We start from the raw sequence: 23,679 nt of genomic DNA on the forward strand, positions 1-23,679 counted from the left end.
AAACCAACTGCTTGGAAGAAAAACCACAAGTTTTGGATAGAACCAAGGCCTTGTATGGTCCTCGGACTCAAGCCTCTGGGGAAACCAACTACTTAGAAGAAAAATCACAAGTTTTGGACAGAACGAAGACCTTGTATGGTCCTTGGACTCAAGCCTCTGGGGAAACCACCTACTTAAGAGGAAAAATACAGGGTTTGGACACAACTTGGACGTTATATGGCCCTTAGAATCTACCTCGGAGAAGAGTTACCCATTGATAGTTGGATTAATCCCTAGACTGAATGGAATCCCCAGTCTACCCTCGGATCCTCAATACCAAGGGAACTGATGCGACTGTTATAGGGTCAGGTGTTATCAAAAACACGGCCAAAGTCCCTCACTGCTCGGCAATCCTCTCGGATGGTTTATTTAGAGTTTATCGTTCTCGGACGGTCACCTCGCATGCATTACGGAGCACTCAGCTGTTATCTCGGTTAGTTTCATGAGTTTAATCTACTGGGAATTAGCATTATTATACTTGATAATGTCGATAAGTTCAAATTAGTAGGATTCTGTTTCAAGGTTTCTTGCTCTAAGTATCATTAAAGGAAAATACACATATAGTATCCCATTCACAAAGTAGTTGTTGCAGAAAAGAAAAGTATTTAAAAGGAAACAAATCCATTTCTTATTAAGACAAAGAAACAGTACAGCGTACAATGAAAGAGCTTAAATAAGCTCATACTGAAACAAACTACATAAGCAAAAAGAAAAAATACAAGGAAATAAAAAAAATAAAAAAAATAAAAACAGAGGAAGAGGCGCAGAAAGGAGAGATGTAGCAGTTCCAGCACGTTGTCTACGGAAACCATTCCTCAATACTTTTACATGCCCATAACTCGGCAACATGGGGCTAGCACCTTGGAAGAAAAGGTGCAGGGAGCCAGAAGTTGATGAGCCTCCATGTTAGCCACGCCTGCGATAGAGCAGACGGCGCTGATGGCGGAAAACCTTACTTCTGACGTACCAAGAATCTGGTGCGACCAGTACCTGCTTCGGATTTTGACTGAAAGAGGCAGAAATACCATTTCCCCCCTTGTCAAAATGGAGGATTATCTTGAATCTATGTCTCCCCTGTCCAGACCGCACCACCTTGAGTCTCGGAAGGACCTGGTGCCTCTGTGGCGGGTGTAGATCCTTCACCCCTGCCCGTGCCTCAAACATATTTGCACTAAGGGTGGATAGAACTGGGTATGGAGACTGTGATTATGGCTGAAGAATTATAATTTTGAAGAGAGCCGAAAGGTTTATATATAAAGGGAATAACCTCCTATCCTATTTATATAAAGGGCAAGGTGGTGGCATTTAATTTATGCAGGTTTCCAAGAAATTCTACGAACCAGATGGTTTTGGCTCAATTTCCAGCACCATTTGTGACCATAAGATTTGAAGATCCTCGTGAAGGCACGCCTCGAGCACTGGAACGTCAAAGGACACCGCGTGAGTAAAAACTAAAGGGATGCCTCTTAATTCCGCACATCTCCCACGCAAATGGAAAAACACAAACATCAGTAAAGTACCGAATTTGAGTGAGTCATGATGTGGGCCCAACATTACCAAAACCCTCCTCCCCAACTAAGAGTTGGGCAGCAGGATTTTGAGGGGTTATTGTGGGGCCAGAGAATTCGTGACCCAGGCCCATTCTACATTAGGGCCCAAGGCCTAAGCCGAGGAGAGCTATTACCGAGGACGCATAATGAAAGCCCAAGAAGGGCACGAGGACATGGCCGAGGACAATTTTATGCCCAGCACCTCACAAAACGCCTGAAGAAAAGGGCAAACTCAGTACAGGGGTAGGACAAGGGAGAAAGCTGCCAACATCATAATATAGAATCCTGCATCTGACAAGCCCATGCTCCAAACCATGCCATTTAACTTTTCCAACGACCCCCAACCACTCTAGGTATGGATTGACAGGACAGGTCTGCACCCCAGAAAGTAAAACTTACACGTGGACACTAAAAGGGGAAATAAACACTAGTATAAAAGGGAAAGAAAGCGAAGGAGAAAGGGATCCCGAGGAGAAGGAAAAATCCTGCAAAGGGAAGAAAAGGAAGGATACAAGGCTCCTCGGACGTTGTCCGAAGACTTAAATCCCACAATCCGTACTAATGGAAGGCTTAGCTAGTCAAGCCAAGTCCACCCATAGATTAGCTTCCATAGAAACCCTGATTAAACCGCTAACCTGTGACTAAGGTCCTGCCTTTCAAGCCCACTCTCTACAAATCATATTGTTAGGGCCCTTTACTTGCGAGCTCAATGTCATTCTTGGGCCGCTAAATAATCGTGTCCCTACAATACCAATGTCTCGTTTTCATGTTGAACCCCTTTTATATCTTTAATAAATTAATAGCTGTCCTAGATGTTTTAGGAAGTTTCATGAATTCTTTAAAGAAAGCTTATTATAGGTTGCTTGAAGGTCAACATCACCATCTAATCCATACTTACAAGATTCAGCATGGTTTTTTTAATTGGAAACTAAAATTTTAAAAAACCCAATAACCCAAAATTTGTCTTTCTCATTAGTACAATTTTTAGGCTCTTTATTGAGGATTACCTTCAGGGTTTTACACTTTGAACCTTTTAAAATTAGCTTAGTCTACGTGAACGTGTCCAAAACCCAATAACCCATGGCATTGAATTGTTTGAGTACTTTTATTCGTCTTTTTTTTTTTTTTTTTAGGCTAAATTGTGAAATACACTTTTAAAGTTTGGGTGCTTGAATTTTACACTTGAAAGTTTTAAAATTTGGATTTTATGCCTTGAAGTTTTGGGGGGTGTAAAATCAAAATTTTGAAACTTCAAATTGTAAAATCCAAACACTCTAAACTTTAGGAGGTAAAATCCAATGCTTTGACGCTAAATTTAGAGGATAAGTAGTTTAGACCCCAAATCAGTTATGCAGCAGAAATTTCAATTTATAACCAATTAACCAAATTAATCTTGCATTACTTTCCATTGCATGAGCTCCTACGAAATGACCTTAACACACAGAAATAGAGTAGCTAACATTAAAGGCTAGAGCACTAAAAAAAATCCTCAAATGGTAGTTGACTCTGTAATTTAGAAAAACAAGTGCTCTCAACTCTCAATTTTGTATCTACATAAAAGACACTAAGGGTATATGTGGGGCCCAATAATTTATGGGCCAGGCACATTTGCTCGTGGAGAGTCCGAAGGCCCAAGCCGAGGAGAGTTATGGCCCAAGCCCGATAACATAGAGCACAAGACAGTTTTGGAATACAGCCGAGGACAGTTCAGTCCTCGACAGATCCAAAATCCCACCGGAAAAAAGGGGTAAAACTGGTATAGGACTAAACTTGAAAAGAGACCTAAAATATCTTGGAAAAGTTACCCTTATGACCCTTCCCAGATAAGACTCTGCACCTAGCAGAGCCGTATTCTTCAGTTTTATCAATCATCCCCAACAATTCTGGGATTAGACTGATGGGACAAATATCAGTCTTGTAAAGGTTGACCCTACACGTGGACGAAGGACAGCTAACGCAGGCGAGTATAAAAGAAAAAAGTAAGTAAATCTAGAGGGAGGCTCCCATTCCACCTCCAAAAGAAAGGGTTCCATGGGGGAAAACATCAGGAGAACACCTGCACATCACAGAAAACCCCCCCGTCGGGTAACCGGGGTAAGACCTTAATGATCCTCGAATCCAGTCCGAGGAGTCCAACCCCACAGGATGCGACATTGTAGGGCTTAAATGTTCAAACCCAACTCCTCTTTCTATATGAATTCCTCTAAAATCAAGACCGGAACATCGCCCCGTGACCAACGGCTAGTTTTTCAAGCCCACTCTCTACAAATCATATTGTGAGGGATCTTTCATGTGCGAGCCCAACATCATCATTGGGCCGCAAAAGAATCATGTCCTTACAGTATATTTGATAACTGTTTTTTTCTCTTATTTTTTGTTTTCAAAAACAATTTTTTATTTTTGAGACTAAAAAACTTATTTGGCAACCTCAAATGGACAGAAAACAAAATCTGTTCTCAAAACTCAGTTTGTAAAGGAAACTGAAAATATGCAAAATGCTGTTTTCAATTTCTAATTTTCAAAAGTCAATAAAAACACACATTTAATTTAATGAATTTATTTTATTTAATGAGTTAGCATTAAAGTTTAAATTCTAATAACAACATATTTTAGTATTTTCTATTTTTTTTTCAAAAAACTATATTTTTAATTTTAATTAACCAAACATGTTTTTGATTTAAAAAATACAAGAAATTTTTTTTTCTTTATATTCCCAAAAACAAGTTTTTGAAAATAGAAAACAAAAACTTTTACTAAACATAATCTAAGAAACACCACTAAAACCCCACTGTAGCAATTAATCGATCCTTGTCTGATAATCTATTTTGGATTTGCTAGGCATCTTATGAAGGATTGCTTTGGAATTACTTTGGAAATCATATTCGCATCCATTAGTTGACCTTAAGGACCACCCTTTTCCATATACTGTCCTCACTTAGCTCGAATCTAAAGAGGCCTGTCTTCATCCTCTAGCCACTAGACTAAGCGTGCTTTTGATTGGAATTAGATCCTCAAATCGAGCAGGCTTCTGCTAGTAATTCCTTTCCCTCAATACACTAGAAACTTTTTATCAAAAGAACTGACTGCATCAAAAACCGAATTAGGAATTTTTTCTAGAAATTTTTTCTAGAGTAATCATTAATAAACTCAAATTATATAAAATTTGATATAAAAAAACCTTAAATATATATTGACATTAAAAAGAAAAACACACACACATACAAATGCATGGAGTTTTACAATTTCTTTCTACAAGTTTTCAAAGTTTGAAATCGTTACATGATAGTTTCATTATCAATGTTACAATTGCAAAACCAAAGAGAGCAAAGTTGCTAGCACTACCGAAGAGAACTCATGGTATCTGGCATTGTTTTTAGGAAATTGAACTTGGGTATTATTTTTATGGAATGAGTTGAAGAAGTTACAAATTTGAATGATTAAGAGTTTTGATATATAAGAAGTTTTGTTGTTGTTTGGGCTATTTTTATTGTTATTTGAGCTAATTTTTATTATTGTTGTCTGAGACAAATAAATAAATAAATATATTTTTAAGAGGTTAAGGATTATATTTGAGAGCCAATATTAATTTTGGAGTAATGCTAAGAACAACAAAAAGCCATAACAATTTCACAATATTCCCAAATTGGTATGCCATATCATTAAAAAAAATTAAATTTGAGATTGTGGTGAGCCAATGTGTGAGTTAGCATGCTAATTTAAGAATGTTATAAAATTATTATGGTTTTTTGTTGCGTCGTTAGCATTATTCTTATTTTTGTCGAACCCAAAATTTTAAAATTCTCATGTGCAATATATTTTTTTAAGGTTAAACAAAACAAGTCAATTAAAAAATAATTACGTGTATATGTATTTATTTATTTATTTTTGCAAGTCTAAGGGTTCGTATGAACATCCTGAACATTCTGTCGACAATGTGGAGCCCCGCGGCTGTGGTCGACACAAAATGCCATGAGGGTGCCTCCAAATATGTCAAAGAAGGACGATTTTCTAATCCTAATAACAAATTTTATTAAAGGCGAGTTGACATAATATACATGCCATTGTGGGATTTTGTTGGATTCAGATTATGGTTCATGCGGCTTACTTCGGAGCCACGTGGCATGCATGTGGCATCCATGTGTGCTTGGGAATAAGCCCATGGGTTGGCTATTCGATGAGATGATCAAGGCCCAAGGGAAACCCTTATTATAAGATACAGGATGTCGGTTTAGGCATTATATCTCATTTTGGCCCACTAAAATACAAAAGCAGCGAGACTGGGTATGAAATCTCAAGTGGAAATTTCGTGTTTCATAGCCTTTTTTTTTTTAAGAGAACATATATAGGGTTTACTATACCTACATCGGGACAACTTTAAACTTAGAGGGGTTTCCACTTATGGATACGTGAGAGAGCCTTTTTCTTCTTCGTTTCTTTCCATGCCTTGCCTTTATTCTATTCACGCAAGGTATACACCGAAAGAGAAGCAACAGGAGTACGTAAACTGGTAAACAGGTGAAGATTTTCTCAAAAAATGGTTTTGCCCAGATGGGGTTACTTTGATTAATTTAATTCCCTTTAGAGTTGTACCAGTACCACGATGAATTTTCTTTACTTGCTGGATGGGTTTGCGCTTTCGTTGTAAAAGATTTGTTTATGAATGAGAAAGCGGGAATTTAGGAGGTGTTTGGATTGGAAGTATTTCAAAACTCAAAACTCTAAACTCAAAACACGTGACTCAGAAACATAACTCAATTCTCAAAACTTTATCTCACTCAAAATCCAAAACTGAAAAAAGTTGTTTGGCTTCAATATTTCAAAACCGTGCCCCACATCTTAGTTCCCAATTTTTTTCACTTTTTGATGGAGCCCACAGCCTGCAATAGCTTTTGTCTTTTTCCGTTATAGGTGCTGTTAGTTGAACTTGTTATTGTGCTGGTTGTAACTATATACTGCCACCGGGTCCCACATAGATGAAATAATAACCAAAATGCTATCAAATCCTGTTTTTGAAAACTGAAAACACCATGAAACCTGTTCTCAGTTTTCATTCCCATATCTCAAATTTTTGAGAAACAAGTTTTAGAAACCATGACTGAAAACAACGCCAAACAAAATGCAACTCAGTAGGTCCACGAAATTTGAGTTTTGAGTTATCAGTTTTGAGTTATATAACTCAAAACAGCCCAATCCAAACACCTTCTTAAATGCGTGTGGGTATTCTCGTTATTTTTTTTTTTTAATGTTTGTAGTGTACATGCGCGGCTTTAACCGTTTAACGATGCTCGATCAGTATTACTTTTCGAAGACTCTGCAAGCTGTAACAATGTTTTTGGTGGGAATAGGAAGGCAAGAATATAATAAGAACACTACTGCAAGTATTAATGCTTTTCACATGAATTTATGTCAGATTGTCGATGAGACAGTTGGCAAAGATGCGTGCATGTCTCCACGTATACTTTTTTTTTTTCACAAAAAATGCGTTTTTAGGATTTGTTTGGTAGAAGAGTTTGAGTAATATTGTTTGGATATTTTTGATATATATATAGATGAAAAAAATGTGTAAAAATGTATGTGATGTTGTTTAAAATATGAAAATAATAGTTATAGTTGAGCTATCAAACAGGCCGGCATTTTTCTTGTCGCAAAGCTTTTCATCTTCCACTTTTCCAAAAAAAAAAAAGAAAAAAAAAGAAATCATCTTCCACTGAAGATTAATTATCTCAGTCATCTCTCTCTGTTTTTTTTGTTGAAGAAATGCATTCATCTCAAAGTAAATCTTGATAATCAGCAGTACTATATATATATATATATATAATTTTTTTTTTTTTGCTGAATCAGTACTATATATATATATATATATATGCCTTCTAATCTTCTCTCATTTAATAATTAGCACGATGAATCCACTGATCATTTATAGTTTTTAATCTCATTTAAAGTGCGGATCAATATATGGGATCTTTTCAAATACATCTTTTTGATGCATATATGAAGATTTTAAAGAAGAAAATATACATATTGGAGGAAGAGGCATCTCATAAGCTCGATTTTTGGCGATGCAGGGGTTATTGTGATTTTTCTTTCAACACCCAAGATAATCTATTCGAGCAACTGAAAGCTAAAGGTATGTATCTCAGTGGACTTTTCATGCACTTTTATTTCATTAGAAAGTTTGTGAGTTGCCAAAGATATTTGGTCTGAATATTAATCGTCCAAGTATGATTTTACTTTTCGCCAAAACATGACGGAAAAGGAAATATTGCTTCTTCCCCCAATTGCTCCCTCCCTCTCTCTGGGTCACTATATTCAATTTCCGCCGGAATTTGTTTAATTATTATTTATTGCTTAAAGTTAAATGTTTTTTTTTGGTTATATAATTACAAATTTTTAGATAATCAGAATCTTTCAATTAAAAATTTCAAGTTTAGGAAATTTCATTTTAAACTTTTTTTTTTCTTAAGATGAAATTATACCCAGAATAAAGCAAAACATTCACGCACGATTGCTTATTTTTCTATAGATTTCAGAGTTTTAATTCTTTCGGCTATAAATGAAATTGCCCTCATTCATTATTCCCAAATTCGTTGACCAAACGGGTTTTGGTATTCACTGTTCAGCCACATTTATGATTTTGAGTGCAATCCAGTCCGGTCTCTTATATGAAAATCAGATCCATTCGGTATATGTGTTTAAACTTTAAATATATGTTTTCAATTTTTAAATAATTTTACACATATTTTCACACATATTTTCATCCACACATATTTAAAAAAAAAAATTACTAGAACAACTTTACAAATAACCTCTCAATTTCCATAAAATATCAGTTGTGAAAGGTGAATAGTGATCAATACTATAGTTTTAAAACTCAGAACAATCAAAATACCAAAAATAGGTTCGGTTTCTAATTGAACGGGCAGTTTTCATAGTTTTTACTAGACTGATTTAGTGTACAATTTCTGGTTCAACCAGCCGGTAAGGTCCGGTTTTTAAAAACCATGATCAATACTAATCTATCTATATTCCACCACTGTATAACGTATATGATAATAAGTTGATAACTTGGGTGCATATGGTCACATGATTAAATGCCAGAAACATAGGCGAATGGTATAAAATCATGATCTATGGGAAACAGTAGTGAATTGGCTAGGTTTGAGTGACAATACCACTGCATGCATGATCGGACTCTAGGGCCTAGGCCTAGAGTATATGGTCCTTTTTGATAAGCTGGTGATTGATTATGATACAGTGGTACGTGCTTGTTAAGTTTTGAATCAATTGTAACTTAGCAGTTTTAATTTGATTAAGTTAATTTCTGATACGTACAATGATATTAAGAATAAGCTTTAAAATATTGAAATTAAAACTCATCGAAGAGTTCCTATCTAAAACAACTTCTTATTTATAATAATCCCATTAATCTCATTGAAAGCAAGCAAAATCGGGTAGACCATGATTGATATCTTTTTTCCTGCCCAAGAAAGAAAACCCTCCCTTTCAGTCTGAACTCGTTTGCAGTTTCCACACTCTAAAGTCTTCAATTTAACAAATGTCATCTGCATCAGCTGTGTCATGATAGCTACACTACCACGTATTCCTTGTGACTATTTGTTTTTTTTTTTTAAAAAAAACCCAACTCAACACGCATCCCCCACCGCCTTAATTTTCTGCAACACACCAGCCATGTGTGGTGATGATAGTGTCAAAGATATCATGCATAGTGCATGTTGTACATCTGTCATTGCTTGCTTCACTGGATCCACCAATCAGGCCGTGACTCTCAACAATACTACCGAAAGGATTCGAAATTTCGCACTCGGTCCCCACCATACTCCCATTTTTGGAAAATATCCTTTTCTACGTTTAAATCGAATCACTATGAGTTATTGTCATGTGCAATACATGATAACGAAAGAATAACGCATTTTATATTCTTTTTTAAAAAACACACAAGGAAAAAGGAAGGAAGTTTCGTAGAAGAGTAACTTTGAATCACTGTTAGTCATTGTCGTGTGCAATACATGATAACAAAGGAAGGAAGTTTCGTAGAAGAGTAACTTTGAATCACTGTTAGTCATTGTCGTGTGCAATACATGATAACGAAAGAATAACGCGTTTTGTATTCTTTTTTAAAACACACACGAGGAAAAGGGAAGGAAGTTTAACTTTGAATCACTATTAGTCATTGTCGTGTGCAATACATTATAACAAAAGAATAACGCGTTTTGTATTCTTTTTTTAAAACACTCACAAAGAAAAGGGAAGAGAGTTTCGTAGAAGAGTAACTTTGATTGCATAAGGGGCAAGAAATTAACCGAAGAAAGTAAAATAATTTTCTCTTTTTATTTTTTTATTACCTTTTAATTCTTTTTAATTCAAAAAGCCTTTAGATATTATTAATGGGATGGCCTAAGCCACGTATTAAGGGTTTTCAAAAGAAAAAGATGCGTACAAATTTGTTTTTTGTTTATAAAAAAAAATATGAATTTTGTTGATAGATCCCTTAAGGGAATTCTTTTAAAAAATGCTTTAAGTCACTTTTTATATGAAAAAAAACTTTTTTTTTTCTTTTCTTATTAAAATTTTCCAAAAATAGTCCATTAAGAAATATTTTTAGGCATTCATTAACAATTTTCTTAATATATATATATATATATATATATTTTACCTTAACATGTAAAAACAAAATATTTAAATAGCCCTTTTAACTTTTTTTTACTGCTTACAACAGTAGATTGCAGTGGAAGAAGAATACTAGACGAAAAGGTCAGGTGGAAGTAGAAGGGAAACAGCAGCAGAAGGATTTAAACAGCATTTGGCTACTGTTTTTTTCTTTTCCGGGAAGAAAATTTGAAAAACAAAACCGATCAGGTAAGGCTTGCTGAACTACTATTCTCTCCGTATACTTGCTTTTTTTTTTTTGGTAAACAGGAACTTTCATTAACAAACTAAAAAGCCTCTATAGAAGAGGATACATAACGGTCATACATTGTGCCCCGGCATCTAATCTAATAGGCAACTCCACCTCAGGAGGAGGGTGGATAAAAACAACAAAATCTTGGTCCAAAAGAGCACCTCGCCTAGCTAAATTGTCTGCACACTTGTTGGCCTCTCTGAAGCAGTGCATAAATTTGTCATTAGTAATTTTCTTCAGGCCCTCTTTGCAATCAGCTACTAGCGAATCTAACCTGTTAAACTTACTAGTCTCTTTCCTCACTAAATCAATTACCACCTTGGCATCCAACTCTATTTCCGCTGCTGGAAGCTTGAGAGCAATGCAAAGCCGAATGCCATCATGTAAAGCCCACAGTTCTGCAGCAACACTAGTCGTGATACCAATGGCTCAGGCATACCCTTTCACCCACTCACCCTTCTCATTTAGGATCAGCCCTCCTCTGCCAGCCAAACCTGGGCTGCCCTTTGATGAACCATCCGAATTTAATTTGAACTAATTACTCGGGGGTTCAGCCACCTCACCTGGATTTTGTTTCTAATAGTGTTCTGCTTCCCATTGCTAACCAAATAGGCTACCTCTGCTGCTCTAGCCGAAGTTTCATCTAGAAGATTTCGTTGCGGCCCTGTTCTGCCAAACACAACGCTATTTCGGTGGAGCCAAAGAATCCACACTGCCATAGGAAAAAATAGTTCCCCACTCCATATCAGGAATAGCGCTAATCAGAGAGCTTCTGCAGTTTATTTTCAGCCAATCAACTAGAGGCACTCCATAAAAGATATTCGACGACATCAAGGAGTTCCAAAAACACTTGGCTTTGGGGCAGTCTCTTAAAGCATGGATAATGGTCTCTGGCTCGGTGTTACAAACAGGGCAGGGCAGGTCGGTGGAATTCCCATCCCCTTAAGGGTTGTTTTCACAGGAATGCTATAATGGCAGCATTGCCATAGAAGGTGCTTAACTTTGGGAAGGGATAAAATCTTCCACACCCAAGCACCTGGAAAAGAAGTTCTGCTCAAATCTTCATCCTTTTTCACTGCCAACTGGTATGCTTCTTGGGTTTTAAAACCTCGCCTCTGCTTGAGATATTTTTTGGAAAGGACTCTGACCCAAAGGGAGGATTTTTCAGAATTAAATCTCCAGTTAGGCTTTGCTAATAGAGCAGTGTTTTTCGGTTTTGCTGCTTGAATCCCAAGACCCCCTTCTTCTTTAGGTTTTTTAAGTATACTTGCTTTTAGAAGAATATAAACTTAGTGCCATTTGAGGAGTAAATGCGTCTTTCTTCTTAGTTCCAACCCTTGACAATTCTAGGCATGGAAAGTATACAATAACATACATAGACTCCTAGTCCTAGGATGATTGATGCAAAATGATATGCATCCAAATTAGTCAAAAAGAGTATGCCCCTCACAAGATAGGAAGTATCAAAGCAGAGGACATGCAAAATGATACTCAATTCTTGGAATCCTTCTTCACCCATACAACTTGAGTCTTGGGTTGTGAAGGTGGGGAGGAATTGGTCCTAGAGTGCCTATGAGCTAATCGAGAGGCATTTTTATTCCTATTAAATTGAGTTAAAAAACTAAGATCTCTTAACAGCTCACCAGGTAGAGGCACATGATTTAGTGCTCTAGACTAAGTTAATTTTAATAAAATTGGGACAAGTGTGTTACGCAGAACCAAAATGGTGGAAAAAAATGAGTTGTCTTAGGACTGCATTGCTTTCTAGGTGAACATTTAAGTAAGGGAGTTAACTTAGACCTAAGCCTAAATAATTTGGTCTAATATGCCCAACAACACCCAACGCTTTGACGCTAAATTTAGAGGATAAGTAGTTTAGACCCTAAATCAATTATGCAGCGGAATTTTCAATTTATAACCAATTAACCAAATCAATCTTGCATCACTTTCCAATGCATGAGCTCCTTGGAAATGACCTTAACACAGAGAAATAGAGTAGCTAACATTAAAGGCTAGGGCACCAAAAAAAAATCCTCGAATGATAGCAGACTCTGTAATTTAGAAAAACAAGTGCTCTCAGCTCTCAATTTTGTATCTACATAAAAGGCACTAAGAAACACCACTAAAACCCCACTGTAGCAATTATCCTTGTCTGATAATCTATTTTGGATTTGCTAGGCATCTTATGAAGGATTGCTTTGGAATTACTTTGGAAATGTGTTCGTATCCATTAGTTGACCTTAGGGACCACCCTTTTCCATATACTGTCCTGACTTAGCTCGAATCTAAAAGGGCCTGTCTTCATCCTCCAGCCATTAGATTAAGCGTGCTTTGGATTGGAACTAGATCCTCAAATCGAGCAGTCTTCTGCTAGTAATTCCTTTCCCTCAATACACTAGAAACTTTTTATCAAAAGAACTGACTGCATCAAAAACAGAATTAGGAATTTTTTCTAGAAATTTTTTCTATAGAGTAGTCATTAATAAACTTAAATTATATAAAATTTGATAAAAAAAAAAAAACCTTAAATATATATTGACATTAAAAAAAAAACACACACACATACAAATACATGAAATTTTACAATTTCCTTCTACGAGTTTTCAAAGTTTGAAATCGTTATATAATAGCTTCATTATCAATGTTGCAATTACAAAACCAAAGAGAGCAAAGCTGCCAGCACTACTGAAGAGAACTCACGGTATCTGGCATTGTTTTTAGGAAATTGAAGTTGGGTATTATTTTTATGGAATGAGTTGAAGAAGTTACAAATTTGAATGATTAAGAGTTTTGATATATTAGAAGTTTTGTTGTTGTTTGGGCTATTTTTATTGTTATTTGAGCTAATTTTTATCATTGTTGTCTGAGCTTCATTTTATATAAAATAAATATATATATATATCTATCTAAGAGGTTAAGGATTATATTTGGGAGCCAATATTAATTTTGGAGTAATGCTAAGAACAACAAAAAGCCATAACAATTTCACAACATTCCCAAATTGGTATGCCATATCATTAAAAAAAATTAAATTTGAGATTGTGGTGAGCCAATGATTGAGTTAGTATGCTAATTTAAGAATGTTATAAAATTATTATGGTTTTTTGTTGCGTTGTTAGCATTATTCTTATTTTTGTTGAACCCAAAATTTTTGAATTCTCATGTTTAATATATTTTTTTAGGTTAAACAAAACAAGTCAATTAAAAGTATGTGTATTTATTTATTTTTGCAAGTCTAAGGCCCTGTTTGGTTGTGTGGTTTAAACACATATTTTCACATTTTAAACAACTTTACACATATTTTAACACACTTTTTCACCCACATGTATATAAAAAACACTAAAAAAACATTACTTAAACTCCTCTATCAAACAGACCCTAAGTGTTTGTATGAACATCTTGAACATTCTGTCGACAATGTGGAGCCCCGCGGCTGTGGTCGACACAAAATGCCATGTGGGTGCCTCCAAATATGTCAAAGAAGGACGATTTTCTAATCCTAATAACAAACTTTATTAAAGGCGAGTTGACATAATATACATGCCATTGTGGGATGTTGTTGGATTCAGATTATGGTTCATGCGGCTTACTTTGGAGCCACGTTCATGCATGTGGCATGCATGTGTGCTTGGGAATAATCCCAGGGGTTGGCAATTTGATGAGATGATCAAGGCCCAAGGGAAACCCTTATTATAAGATACAGGATGTCGGTTTAGGCATTTTGGCCCACTAAAATACAAAAGCAGTGAGACTGGGTATGAAATCTCAAGTGGAAATTTCGTGTTTCATAGCCATTTTTTTTGAAGATAACGTACATGGGGTTTAAATCCCCGCTTTCTCATTCATAAACAAATCTTTTTCAACGAAAGCGCAAACCCATCCAGCAAGTAAAGAAAATTCATCGTGGTACAACTCTAAAGGGAATTAAATTAATCAAAGTAACCTCATCTGGGCAAAACCTTTTTTTGAGAAAATCTTCACCTGTTTACCATTTTACATACTAGTGCAGCTTCTCTTTCGGTGTATACCTTGCGTGAATAGAATAAAGGCAAGGCATGGAAAGAAAGGAAGAAGAAAAATATTTTTTTAATGCGCAAAGCTTTAAAGGCTCTCTCACATATCCATAAGCGGAAACCCGTTTAAGTTTAAAATTGTACCGATGTAGGTCTAGTTGGTGCGTGTGGGTATTCTCGTTGTTTTTTTTTTTTTTTTTTTAAATGTTTGTAGTGTATATATGAGTGGCTTTAACCGTTTAACGATGCTCATCAGTTTTAGGGGCTGTTTGGCAGCTAAGTTCTAACACATTTCTATACATTTTGAATAACTTTACACACGTTTCAACCATTTTTTCACCCACATATATATCAAAAATACCCAAACAGCCGTGGTGAGAACAGAAAAGAATATAATAAGAACACTACTGCTGGTATTAATGCTTTTCACATGAGTTTATGTCAGATTGTCACTGAGTTGGCAAGAAATGCGTGCATGTCTCCACGTGTACTCTTTTCTTTTTCACAAAAATGCGTGTCTACATCTTTCTTGTCGGCAAGCTCTTCATCTCTCTCTCTCTCTCTCTTTTGTTGAAGAAATGCATTCATCTCAAAGTAAATCTTGATAATCAGCAGTACTATATATATATATATATATATATTTTGCTGAATCAGTACTATATATATATATATATATATATGTCTTCTAATCTTCTCTCATTTAATAATTAGCACGATGAATCCACTCATTTGTAGTTTTTAATCTCATTTAAAGTGCGGATCAATATATGGGATCTTTTCAAATACATCTTTTTGATGCATGTATGAAGATTTTAAGGAAGAAAATATACATATTGGAGTTGGGGATTGATAGAGGAAGAGGCATCTCATAAGCTCGATTTTTGGTGGTGAAGGGGTTATTGTGATTTTTCTTTCAACACCCAAGATAATCTATTCGAGCAACTGAAAGCTAAAAGGTATGTATCTCAGTGGACTTTTCATGCACTTTTATTTCATTATTCCCAAATTCGTTGACCAAACGGGTTTTGGTATTCACTGTTCAGCCACATTTATGATTTTGAGTGCAATCCAGTCCAGTCTCTTATATGAAAATCAATTTCCATAAAATATCAGTTGTGAAAGGTGAATAGTTGTGTCTATATTGTTTTAAAAATCTGAACAGTCAAAATACCAAAAATAGGTTCGGTTTCTGATTGAACGGGCAGTTTTCATAGCTTTTACTAGGCCGGTTCAGTGTACAATTTCTGGTTCAATCGGCCGATAAGGTCTGGTATTTAAAAACCATGATCAATACCAATCTATCTGTATTCCACCACTCTATATGATAATAAGTTGATAACTTGGGTGCATATGGTCACATGATTAAATGCCAGAAACATAGGTGAATGGTATAAAATCATGGTCTATGGAAACAGTAGGCACTTAGCCAAAAGTGAATTCGCTAGGTTTGACCGTTTGAGTGATAATACTACTGCATGCATGATCGGACTCACTCTAGTGCTTAGTATGCATGTCGCCTAGAGTACTATATGGTCCTTTTTGATAAGCTGTTGATCGATTATGATACAGTACGTACTTGTTAAGTTTATTTCTGATACGTACAATGATATTAACAATAAGCTTTGAAAAATTGAAAACTCTTTGAAGAGTTCTATCTAAAACAACTTCTTGTTTATAATAATCCCATTAATCTCATTGAAAGCAAAATCGGGTAGACCATGATTGATATCTTTTTCCCTGCCCAAGAAAGAAAACCCTCCCTTTCAGCCTGAACTCGTTTGCAGTTACCACACTCTAAAGTCTTCAATTTAACAAGTGTCATCTGCATCAGCTGTGTCATGATAGCCACACTACCACGCATTCCTTGTGACTAGTGGTTTTTTTTTTTTTAAAAAAAACCCTACTCAACACGCATTCCCCACCGCCTTTTCTCCAACACACCAGCCATGTGTGTGGTGATGATGGTATCAAAGATATCATGCATATTGCATGCTGTACATCTGTCATTACTTGCTTTCCTGGTTCCACCAGTCAGGCTGTGATTCAACAATATGACCGAAAGGATTCAAAAATTTCGCGCTCGGTCCCCACCACACTCCCATTTTTGGAAAATATCCTTTTCCACATTTAAATCGAATCACCATTAGTCATTTAAACACGCACAAGAAAGAGGGGAGGAAATTTCGCATAAGAGTAACTTTAGGGGCAAGAAATTAATCTTAGAGAGTAAAATAATTTTATTTTTTTATTTTTTATTACCTTTTAATTCTTTTTAATTTAAAAAGCCTTTAGATATTATTAATGGGATGGCCTAAGCCATGTATAAGGGTTTTCAAGAGAAAAAGACGCGTATAAATTTTTTTTACAAAAATATATGAATTTTGTTAATAGATCCCTTAAGGGAATTCTTTTAAAAAATGCTTTAAGACACTTTATATGAAAAGAAAAGAAAAACTGATTTTTTTGATATATTTTTTTTTATATTTATCATAACATTAAAATTCTTCTAAAACAGTTTATTAATAAAGAATTTGTTAACTAGACCTATATCAATTAGTTTTTTTTAGATACAAGACTTTTAATAATTTAAATATAAGAATTATTTTAGTGACATTAGAACTAATAATAAGTAATAAATATAATAATAATTTTGATTACTAGAAACATATACGTTATAATTTTATTTTTGAGACATTACTTTTTTTTTAAGATAGGCTTGAAATTTTAAAAAATAAATTATATTAACGGATGTGCTTAAAATAATTATTAATAAATTATTTTAAAAAATTTTTAACATAATTTTTATAAAAAATAGAAAAAATTGTCAAAATATTAATTTTTTTCTTTTTTTATTAAAATTTTCTAAAAATAGTTCACTACCAAATATTTTTAGATATCCATTAACAATTTTCTTAATATATATATATATATAAATATATAAATAACCTTTTAACTTCTTCTTTTTTACTGCTTACAGCCGTAGATTGCAGAGGAAGAAGAAGACTAGACGTAAAGGTCAAGTGGAAGTAGAAGGGAAACAGCAGCAGAAAATTTGGCTACTGGTTTTTTCTTTTTCGGGAAGAAAATTTGAAAAACAAAACCGATCAGGTAAGGCTAGGTGAACTACTATTGACTCTGTATACTTGCTTTTATGGCTTGTTTTATGGTCTGTTTGAATAGAGCAGAAAAAGAGAGAAATATAAAGTAAAATTGGTTAAAAATAAATTAATTTTGTGTTAAATCTATCTTATTTTACTCCTCTCTCCCTCGTCTCAACGGATCATTAGTGTCCGTATATTACAATATTTTTGCTTTTTAGTGTTTGTTTATCTACCGTTTATAAACTTACTTTTTGTACAGCCTTTTCAAATCACACTTATTATTATTATTATTATTATTATTATTATTATTAAGTTTTGAATATAATATAATATTTTCTTTTGGAGGAAAACCAACCACGTTTTCCTATAAAAAGGGTGCAGCACCGGTAGCTCTTTTTTCTTTTTTTTCTTTCTTTTTTTTCTTTGGAACCCTAATCTCTGTTTGGCGAGTGAGAAAGTGCAAACACAGCGAGTGAAAAACTGGGTAGAATAAATATATATTTCAGATTTGAGAGAGAGTGTGTTTTACTGTTTGTTTGAATATTCGATTTCACATAGTGATAGTGAATCAGTGGTAGTGAAGTGATGAGTGTGATGTATGAGTGGTGAAAAGAGAGTGAAGTGAGAAATCTGACGGTGCCATCTCTCCTGCGACAGTGACATGAGTTTCTTTAAGGGCTCGCCGTACCGCCGGCACAACAACAACAACAACGACGTTGAGGCCGGCGGAGGAAGCCGCGGCGATGAAGACGAAGAGTCGTCGTCGTCGGATCCTTTCAATATTACCAGCACTAAGAATGCCTCCATCGAGCGTCTCCGAAAATGGAGGGTACGTTTTTTTTTCTCAACTTTATTTCTATTTTTGGCCAATCTTGTGTTTGAAATTGGAATTGTGCACCTTTTCAATTGCTTTGTGTTACTAAATTTTGAGGCCAATTAATGTAACTGGCAAAATCAATGTTTATTTGATTCACCAGGAAAGTTCTGAACAAAAATAGTGTGTTTGTGTTTATAGTAATGTTTTTAATCAACTTTTTGTTATATCATGCTTATTTAGGAAACATTAATCAGTATTAGTAGTAATCTTGATGGATTACCCGGTAACTGGTGCCTGTGTAACAGTACAGTGAGGATTGTTGTACGGAATGCTATGCAATGTTCAACTAATCTGAGTGAAGTTCTCTTATGTTGGCCAGATGCTTATATATGCAGCAAATAAGATTTCATTTATGGCAAGAAGCAAACAAATATGTTTGAGAAATACTCAAATTAGCATAAAAAATTATGGTTGTAATTATATAGTGCATCATACTGAGTATTTTCATTTCCAAGTAGCAGTTGATCTTTTTCAGAAATTACTTTATGTAATCTTACTGTATTCTAGCAGTAATGGCAAGTTTGACTCTGTGTCTTATCTTTCTTTATATTTAGTGGGTGTTAAGTGAATTTTCTGTTGGTTGCTGAATTTACTGTGTCTTGATTAGAAGACAATGCTCCTTAACATTTGGGCTACTTACTCAACCTTTTTTTTTTTCATCGTAGCAAGCGGCACTTGTGCTAAATGCTTCTCGTCGATTTCGTTACACCTTGGACCTGAAAAGGGAAGAAGAGAAGCAGCAACTGATGAGGAAAGTTAGAGTAAATATTGAAGCCATACGAGTAATATATTTCCTCAAACTTGATTTTCTTGTACGATGTTTAGTGTTTACAGGTGTATTGTATCTTTGAATTTATGAAATTGGCTGTATTAGGCTGCAAATCGTTTCAAGGCGGCTGGGGAACAAAGGAATGGTAAATCTACTTATGTCCTTTCTTGTTCTTTTTTTATAGCAGTTATTATATTATCAAATCTGAATGCTACTTGTTTTGGCTTTATAGTGTCTGTCCCTTCCCTCTAGTTATTCCTTACCTTTTGCTACCACAATTTCTCTTATCTGCATTAATCTTTTGGTTTTCCCTTTTTTTTGTTTGTGTTTGAGGTTTGCATTTAGGAAAGATTTTATAGTTTTATTTCTAATACTAATTATGCCATCTTGGTTTCTGTCAGCTGTTTTTTATTTCTTAATAAATCACTGATCCATAACTTGTTGCTCAGAAGAATTATTAAATTTCTCTGTCTTGTTCTTGCTGGTTTTGTAATTGGTATTTTTTACTCTTAATTTTTAAACAGTTATTTTTCTTCTTTAGCACAAATTGTGGCAACAGGGTCATGACGAGCGACAAGTACAGTCTGACTTATGTGTTAGGCAGTCAATCTAATGGAATAATTGAGACTAAAAAATGGAATCCAGTGGACATAGTTTGATTTAATTGCTTGGATTTGGCTTCAAAAATCCTTTCTTTCTAATTTGTCTCACAATTTTTGTTAGCATAATCAGCTGGAGAGCATTTATTTTTTGATAAGTAATAAGAATTTAATGATATAGAAATGAGGACTCTATGTTCATGATGGTGAACACAAAGTATCTAAAACAATTAAAATCAAATCAAAAGAGAAACTAATAGAATGTTGGAAATGCAGTGTGTAAACCCCAAATCCGAGACCAATCAAACAGGGTGTGGATTAGCAAGGACTTCAAATGCTCAAAAGGTCTCTTAACATCCTCAAAAATTGTAGCTGTTTTGTTCCATCCCCACTAACCACATTAGACACGCAAGCACTAAATTCCAAACATCCGAGAAATGCTTCCCCAATCAATTTTGCCAACCAAACAGAAGATAGATGACCCTCTCCAGTATCACCCACTGAATCCCAAACATCTAAAACACTACACTCCACAATGGATGAGCAACCTCACAATGAAGCAAGAGATGATCCACCTATTCCCCACAATAACAACACATACAACAACGATTGACTAGGGAAAAATTCCTCTTAACAAGATTATCAGTTGTGAGAATTTGATCCCACACTGCTGTCCACTGAAAGAAAGACACCCTGTTTGAGGCCTTAACACACCAAATGGTCTTCCAAGGGAAATAAATAGTGAGGGTACCACAAATAGAATTATGAAGACCTTGACCTATGAAGCTGTGGTTACTAGTTCAAATTCCTTTCCCCTCTCATTTGGGCCAAACCTTATAAAAAAAATTTAAAAAATTCATGCTAATTTGTTTGTTTTGTTTTGTTTTTTCCCACCATTCTGTGTTGTTGAGGGCCTTCTATGGGTTTATTGTTGGAGACCGTTTCTTTCTTCAGGACAACAGCCTTGTTTTTTGGTTTCTTCTTGTACCAGACATAATATCAACCGGGTTACCCATATTTTATGAATATTTTATATAACTGCTTCAATTTTTTTAGTCTTCTTGAAGGGCAATTTAGCCCTACCTTCTTGTTGCCTATGCTGGTGTGAGATCGTTTATTTGTAGCCAGATCTTAAGATGTGGCAGGATTCAAGTTTATATTTAACTATCATTTATGTTGGACTTATTTTTTGAACTTTTGATGCATCTCCTTATCCTACTTGTACGCAAGATTATTTATTTGTTGTCTTCAAGGGTCAGGAACATCAGAAGCATCTCTACCTCCACCTTCCCCTTCCGGTGGTCATTTTGCAATTGGACAAGACCAGCTTGCTGTAATGTCACGGGATCATGATGTTTCAGCACTGCAGCAGTGTGGAGGGGCAAGTTTGCAACTGAATTATCTTTTTATTTTATTTTATCTGATTTTTGTATTGTTAGTACTTAGTTAAGTTTAGTTTTATATATTATTTGCTTCCCTACCTTTACATCAGGTCAAAGGACTATCAGAATTGTTAAAAACAAATTTAGAGAAGGGTATTAAAGGTGATGATGCTGATTTGCTTAAGAGGAAGAATGCATTTGGATCAAATACATATCCTAAGAAAAAAGGGAGGAGTTTTTGGGTAAATTCATCATCAATTTGATCTTTTAATACTCATTTGTTTTTTTTAGTGCTATTTACTTTACCTTTGTTGAAGAAGAGAATACAAGATGATTGTACTTATTTATTTTGCTGTCTCTTAGATGTTTCTTTGGGAAGCTTGGCAAGACCTCACATTAATCATATTGATAGTAGCTGCTGTGGCCTCTTTGGCACTTGGTATAAAGTCTGAGGTGAGTTTTCAATTTCATAATTAATTAGATAACTCTCCCTAGCTATAATGGATAAAAATTGATCAGTCTCAGACTGATCAATTTCCTGAGCGTTTATTCGATGGGGCTTGAACTCTTCTCTTGGATCTCAAATCTATTTTGCTTCGCACACTGCATGAATGGCTGGCTGTTTGGTTTTTCCTTCTTGTACTGATTTGTTTACATTTTAAATGCTTGTTCACTTAGATGATGGTCATATTGGTGTCAGAATTCACAACTTGTGGATGCAGGCTGCCCTGGTATTCTTCTAATAGAGTTGTGGTGTATTGTTCCACTGCAAGACAATTATCTTTGTCTTGTTGCATTTTAGAATTATGTGAGCCACATCCTTCTATTCTTTATTAAGAAACCTAGTGTGTTGATAAAACCTAAGAGTTAGCTGTTGAGACATATCTATGCTACGCAAATACAAGTCGTAGCTCACGTTAAAATGTGGGTTGAATGTTGCCCGTGGTCCCCTTGTTCTTTTGCAATCTGTAAATTATTATTTTTAACTTGGAGATTTTATTTATTTATTATAGATAATATATTTTTATTGATATGGAGGAGAGACATCATTTACACAGGGGGTGTGCACAAAGTGCTCCTAAAGAATTGCATTCTAACAGAGAATAAAATCTAGAAGGAAATTCATATCACTAGTTCCGATATTACTCGACCACTAGAACAATAATATCAAATCCAACGTTTTCAACTACATAAGTGAGACCTGCAGTCCACTAACTATGTGATTGCCCCTCTCCCCTTGTATCAACCCACACTAAATGTAATGCTATGAAATTTTAAATTCCAAAAGTTTCTATATTTTAAACCAAAATATAAGATCTCCCAATCAAATTTGTTTAGTCATGAAATCAAATCATGTGGTAATCCATCTATCTCCAAAATAACTAAATGGTCTAAACCCCACAAGATTAAACATAGACAAAAATCCCAAATAAATCCTAACGAAGGAAATGTCCAAAATAAAAATTAATTTCAAATGCATAATGGAATTCTCCAAGAGTGACCATACACTTGAAATCTTAATGATAGGACACTTGAAGGAAAAACAATCACGCTCGGAGGGCAGTTATGGTTGGGGTGAGGAATTTTAATCAAGTTTTCCTGGGGAAATGATTGTGGTGTTAAAAGAGGAGAAAAATAATTTCTATAGAAGGGAAATATGGGGATGCATGGTGCCATTGGACCATGGATAAGGTTAGAACTACTCACTGTTGGGGATTTTGGAAGAGTATGAGTATGATGGGATGGATTTGTGACCTATTTGTTCATGTGGTTGGTGATGGATATAGGGTAAGATTCTGGTATGAATATGATACTTGGTGTGGTGATCATACTGAAAGAGTTGTATCCTTAGTTGTCCTCCATCACAGTTGACAAAGATTTATTAGTTTCTTCATGTTTGGAACAAGCTGTTGGATGGAATGTTTTAGTCAGTTCAGTCTTTCCTTGACATCCTATATTCCAATATTCCATGTGGTGGTGTTCATGATCTTTTGAGTGGCAATGAAAAGTTTGATGTGAAATCATATTATGAAGTTGTTCATGGATTAAATGACTTAAGATTTCCATAGAAGCATATATGGCATGCTAAGGCACCAAAGAGAAGCTTTTGTTGTTTGGAAAGCAGCCTTTGATAAGATACTGCAGGGGATAACCTTATCAAAAGAAGGTATTTCTTTGGTAAATCAGTGTTGCATGTGCTTTGGTTCCCTCTATTTATTTATTTTAATGAAGTTATATTACTTAAACATAAAAAAATACAATGAAATTCTTATTTTACCCTTGAGTTACCCAATTTAAGCATTCATAATTTTTGGTAAATTGGGTGATTAGATTAGGGCAAAATAAAGACTTCATTGATAAGCCAAGAACAAATAGGAACATTATCCCTTAGTCAAGGGCAAGTTAGTCTGCAAAATTAGGATAAACTC

At 35.0% G+C, this 23,679-nt stretch overlaps 1 protein-coding gene across 11 annotated transcripts in view; it reads left to right on the plus strand.

Moving 5' to 3' along the window:
- The window catches only part of LOC115976210 (calcium-transporting ATPase 8, plasma membrane-type-like), an 84,610-nt gene that overhangs the window by 39,859 nt on the left and 21,072 nt on the right, over window positions 1-23,679 (plus strand). For 2 of the 11 annotated variants that reach the window (XM_031097369.1, XM_031097358.1), the window contains exons 6-15: window positions 7,655-7,716; window positions 10,327-10,466; window positions 15,332-15,478; window positions 17,500-17,630; window positions 18,281-18,452; window positions 19,166-19,282; window positions 19,375-19,414; window positions 21,122-21,249; window positions 21,361-21,492; window positions 21,614-21,703. In XM_031097369.1, coding sequence (XP_030953229.1) covers window positions 18,285-18,452; window positions 19,166-19,282; window positions 19,375-19,414; window positions 21,122-21,249; window positions 21,361-21,492; window positions 21,614-21,703 — 675 coding nt within the window. In that variant the 5' untranslated portion in view covers window positions 7,655-7,716; window positions 10,327-10,466; window positions 15,332-15,478; window positions 17,500-17,630; window positions 18,281-18,284. Of the gene's footprint in view, window positions 1-6,614; window positions 6,803-7,207; window positions 7,363-7,654; window positions 7,717-9,824; window positions 9,919-10,326; window positions 10,467-15,331; window positions 15,479-17,499; window positions 17,631-17,988; window positions 18,453-19,165; window positions 19,283-19,374; window positions 19,415-21,121; window positions 21,250-21,360; window positions 21,493-21,613; window positions 21,704-23,679 lie in introns of those variants that run through there. The other 9 variants (XM_031097362.1, XM_031097364.1, XM_031097359.1 and 6 more) reach the window with 9 other exon arrangements.

The sequence above is a fragment of the Quercus lobata genome, chromosome 2, assembly GCF_001633185.2.
Source record: "Quercus lobata isolate SW786 chromosome 2, ValleyOak3.0 Primary Assembly, whole genome shotgun sequence".
NCBI classification, from domain to species: Eukaryota; Viridiplantae; Streptophyta; class Magnoliopsida; order Fagales; family Fagaceae; genus Quercus; species Quercus lobata.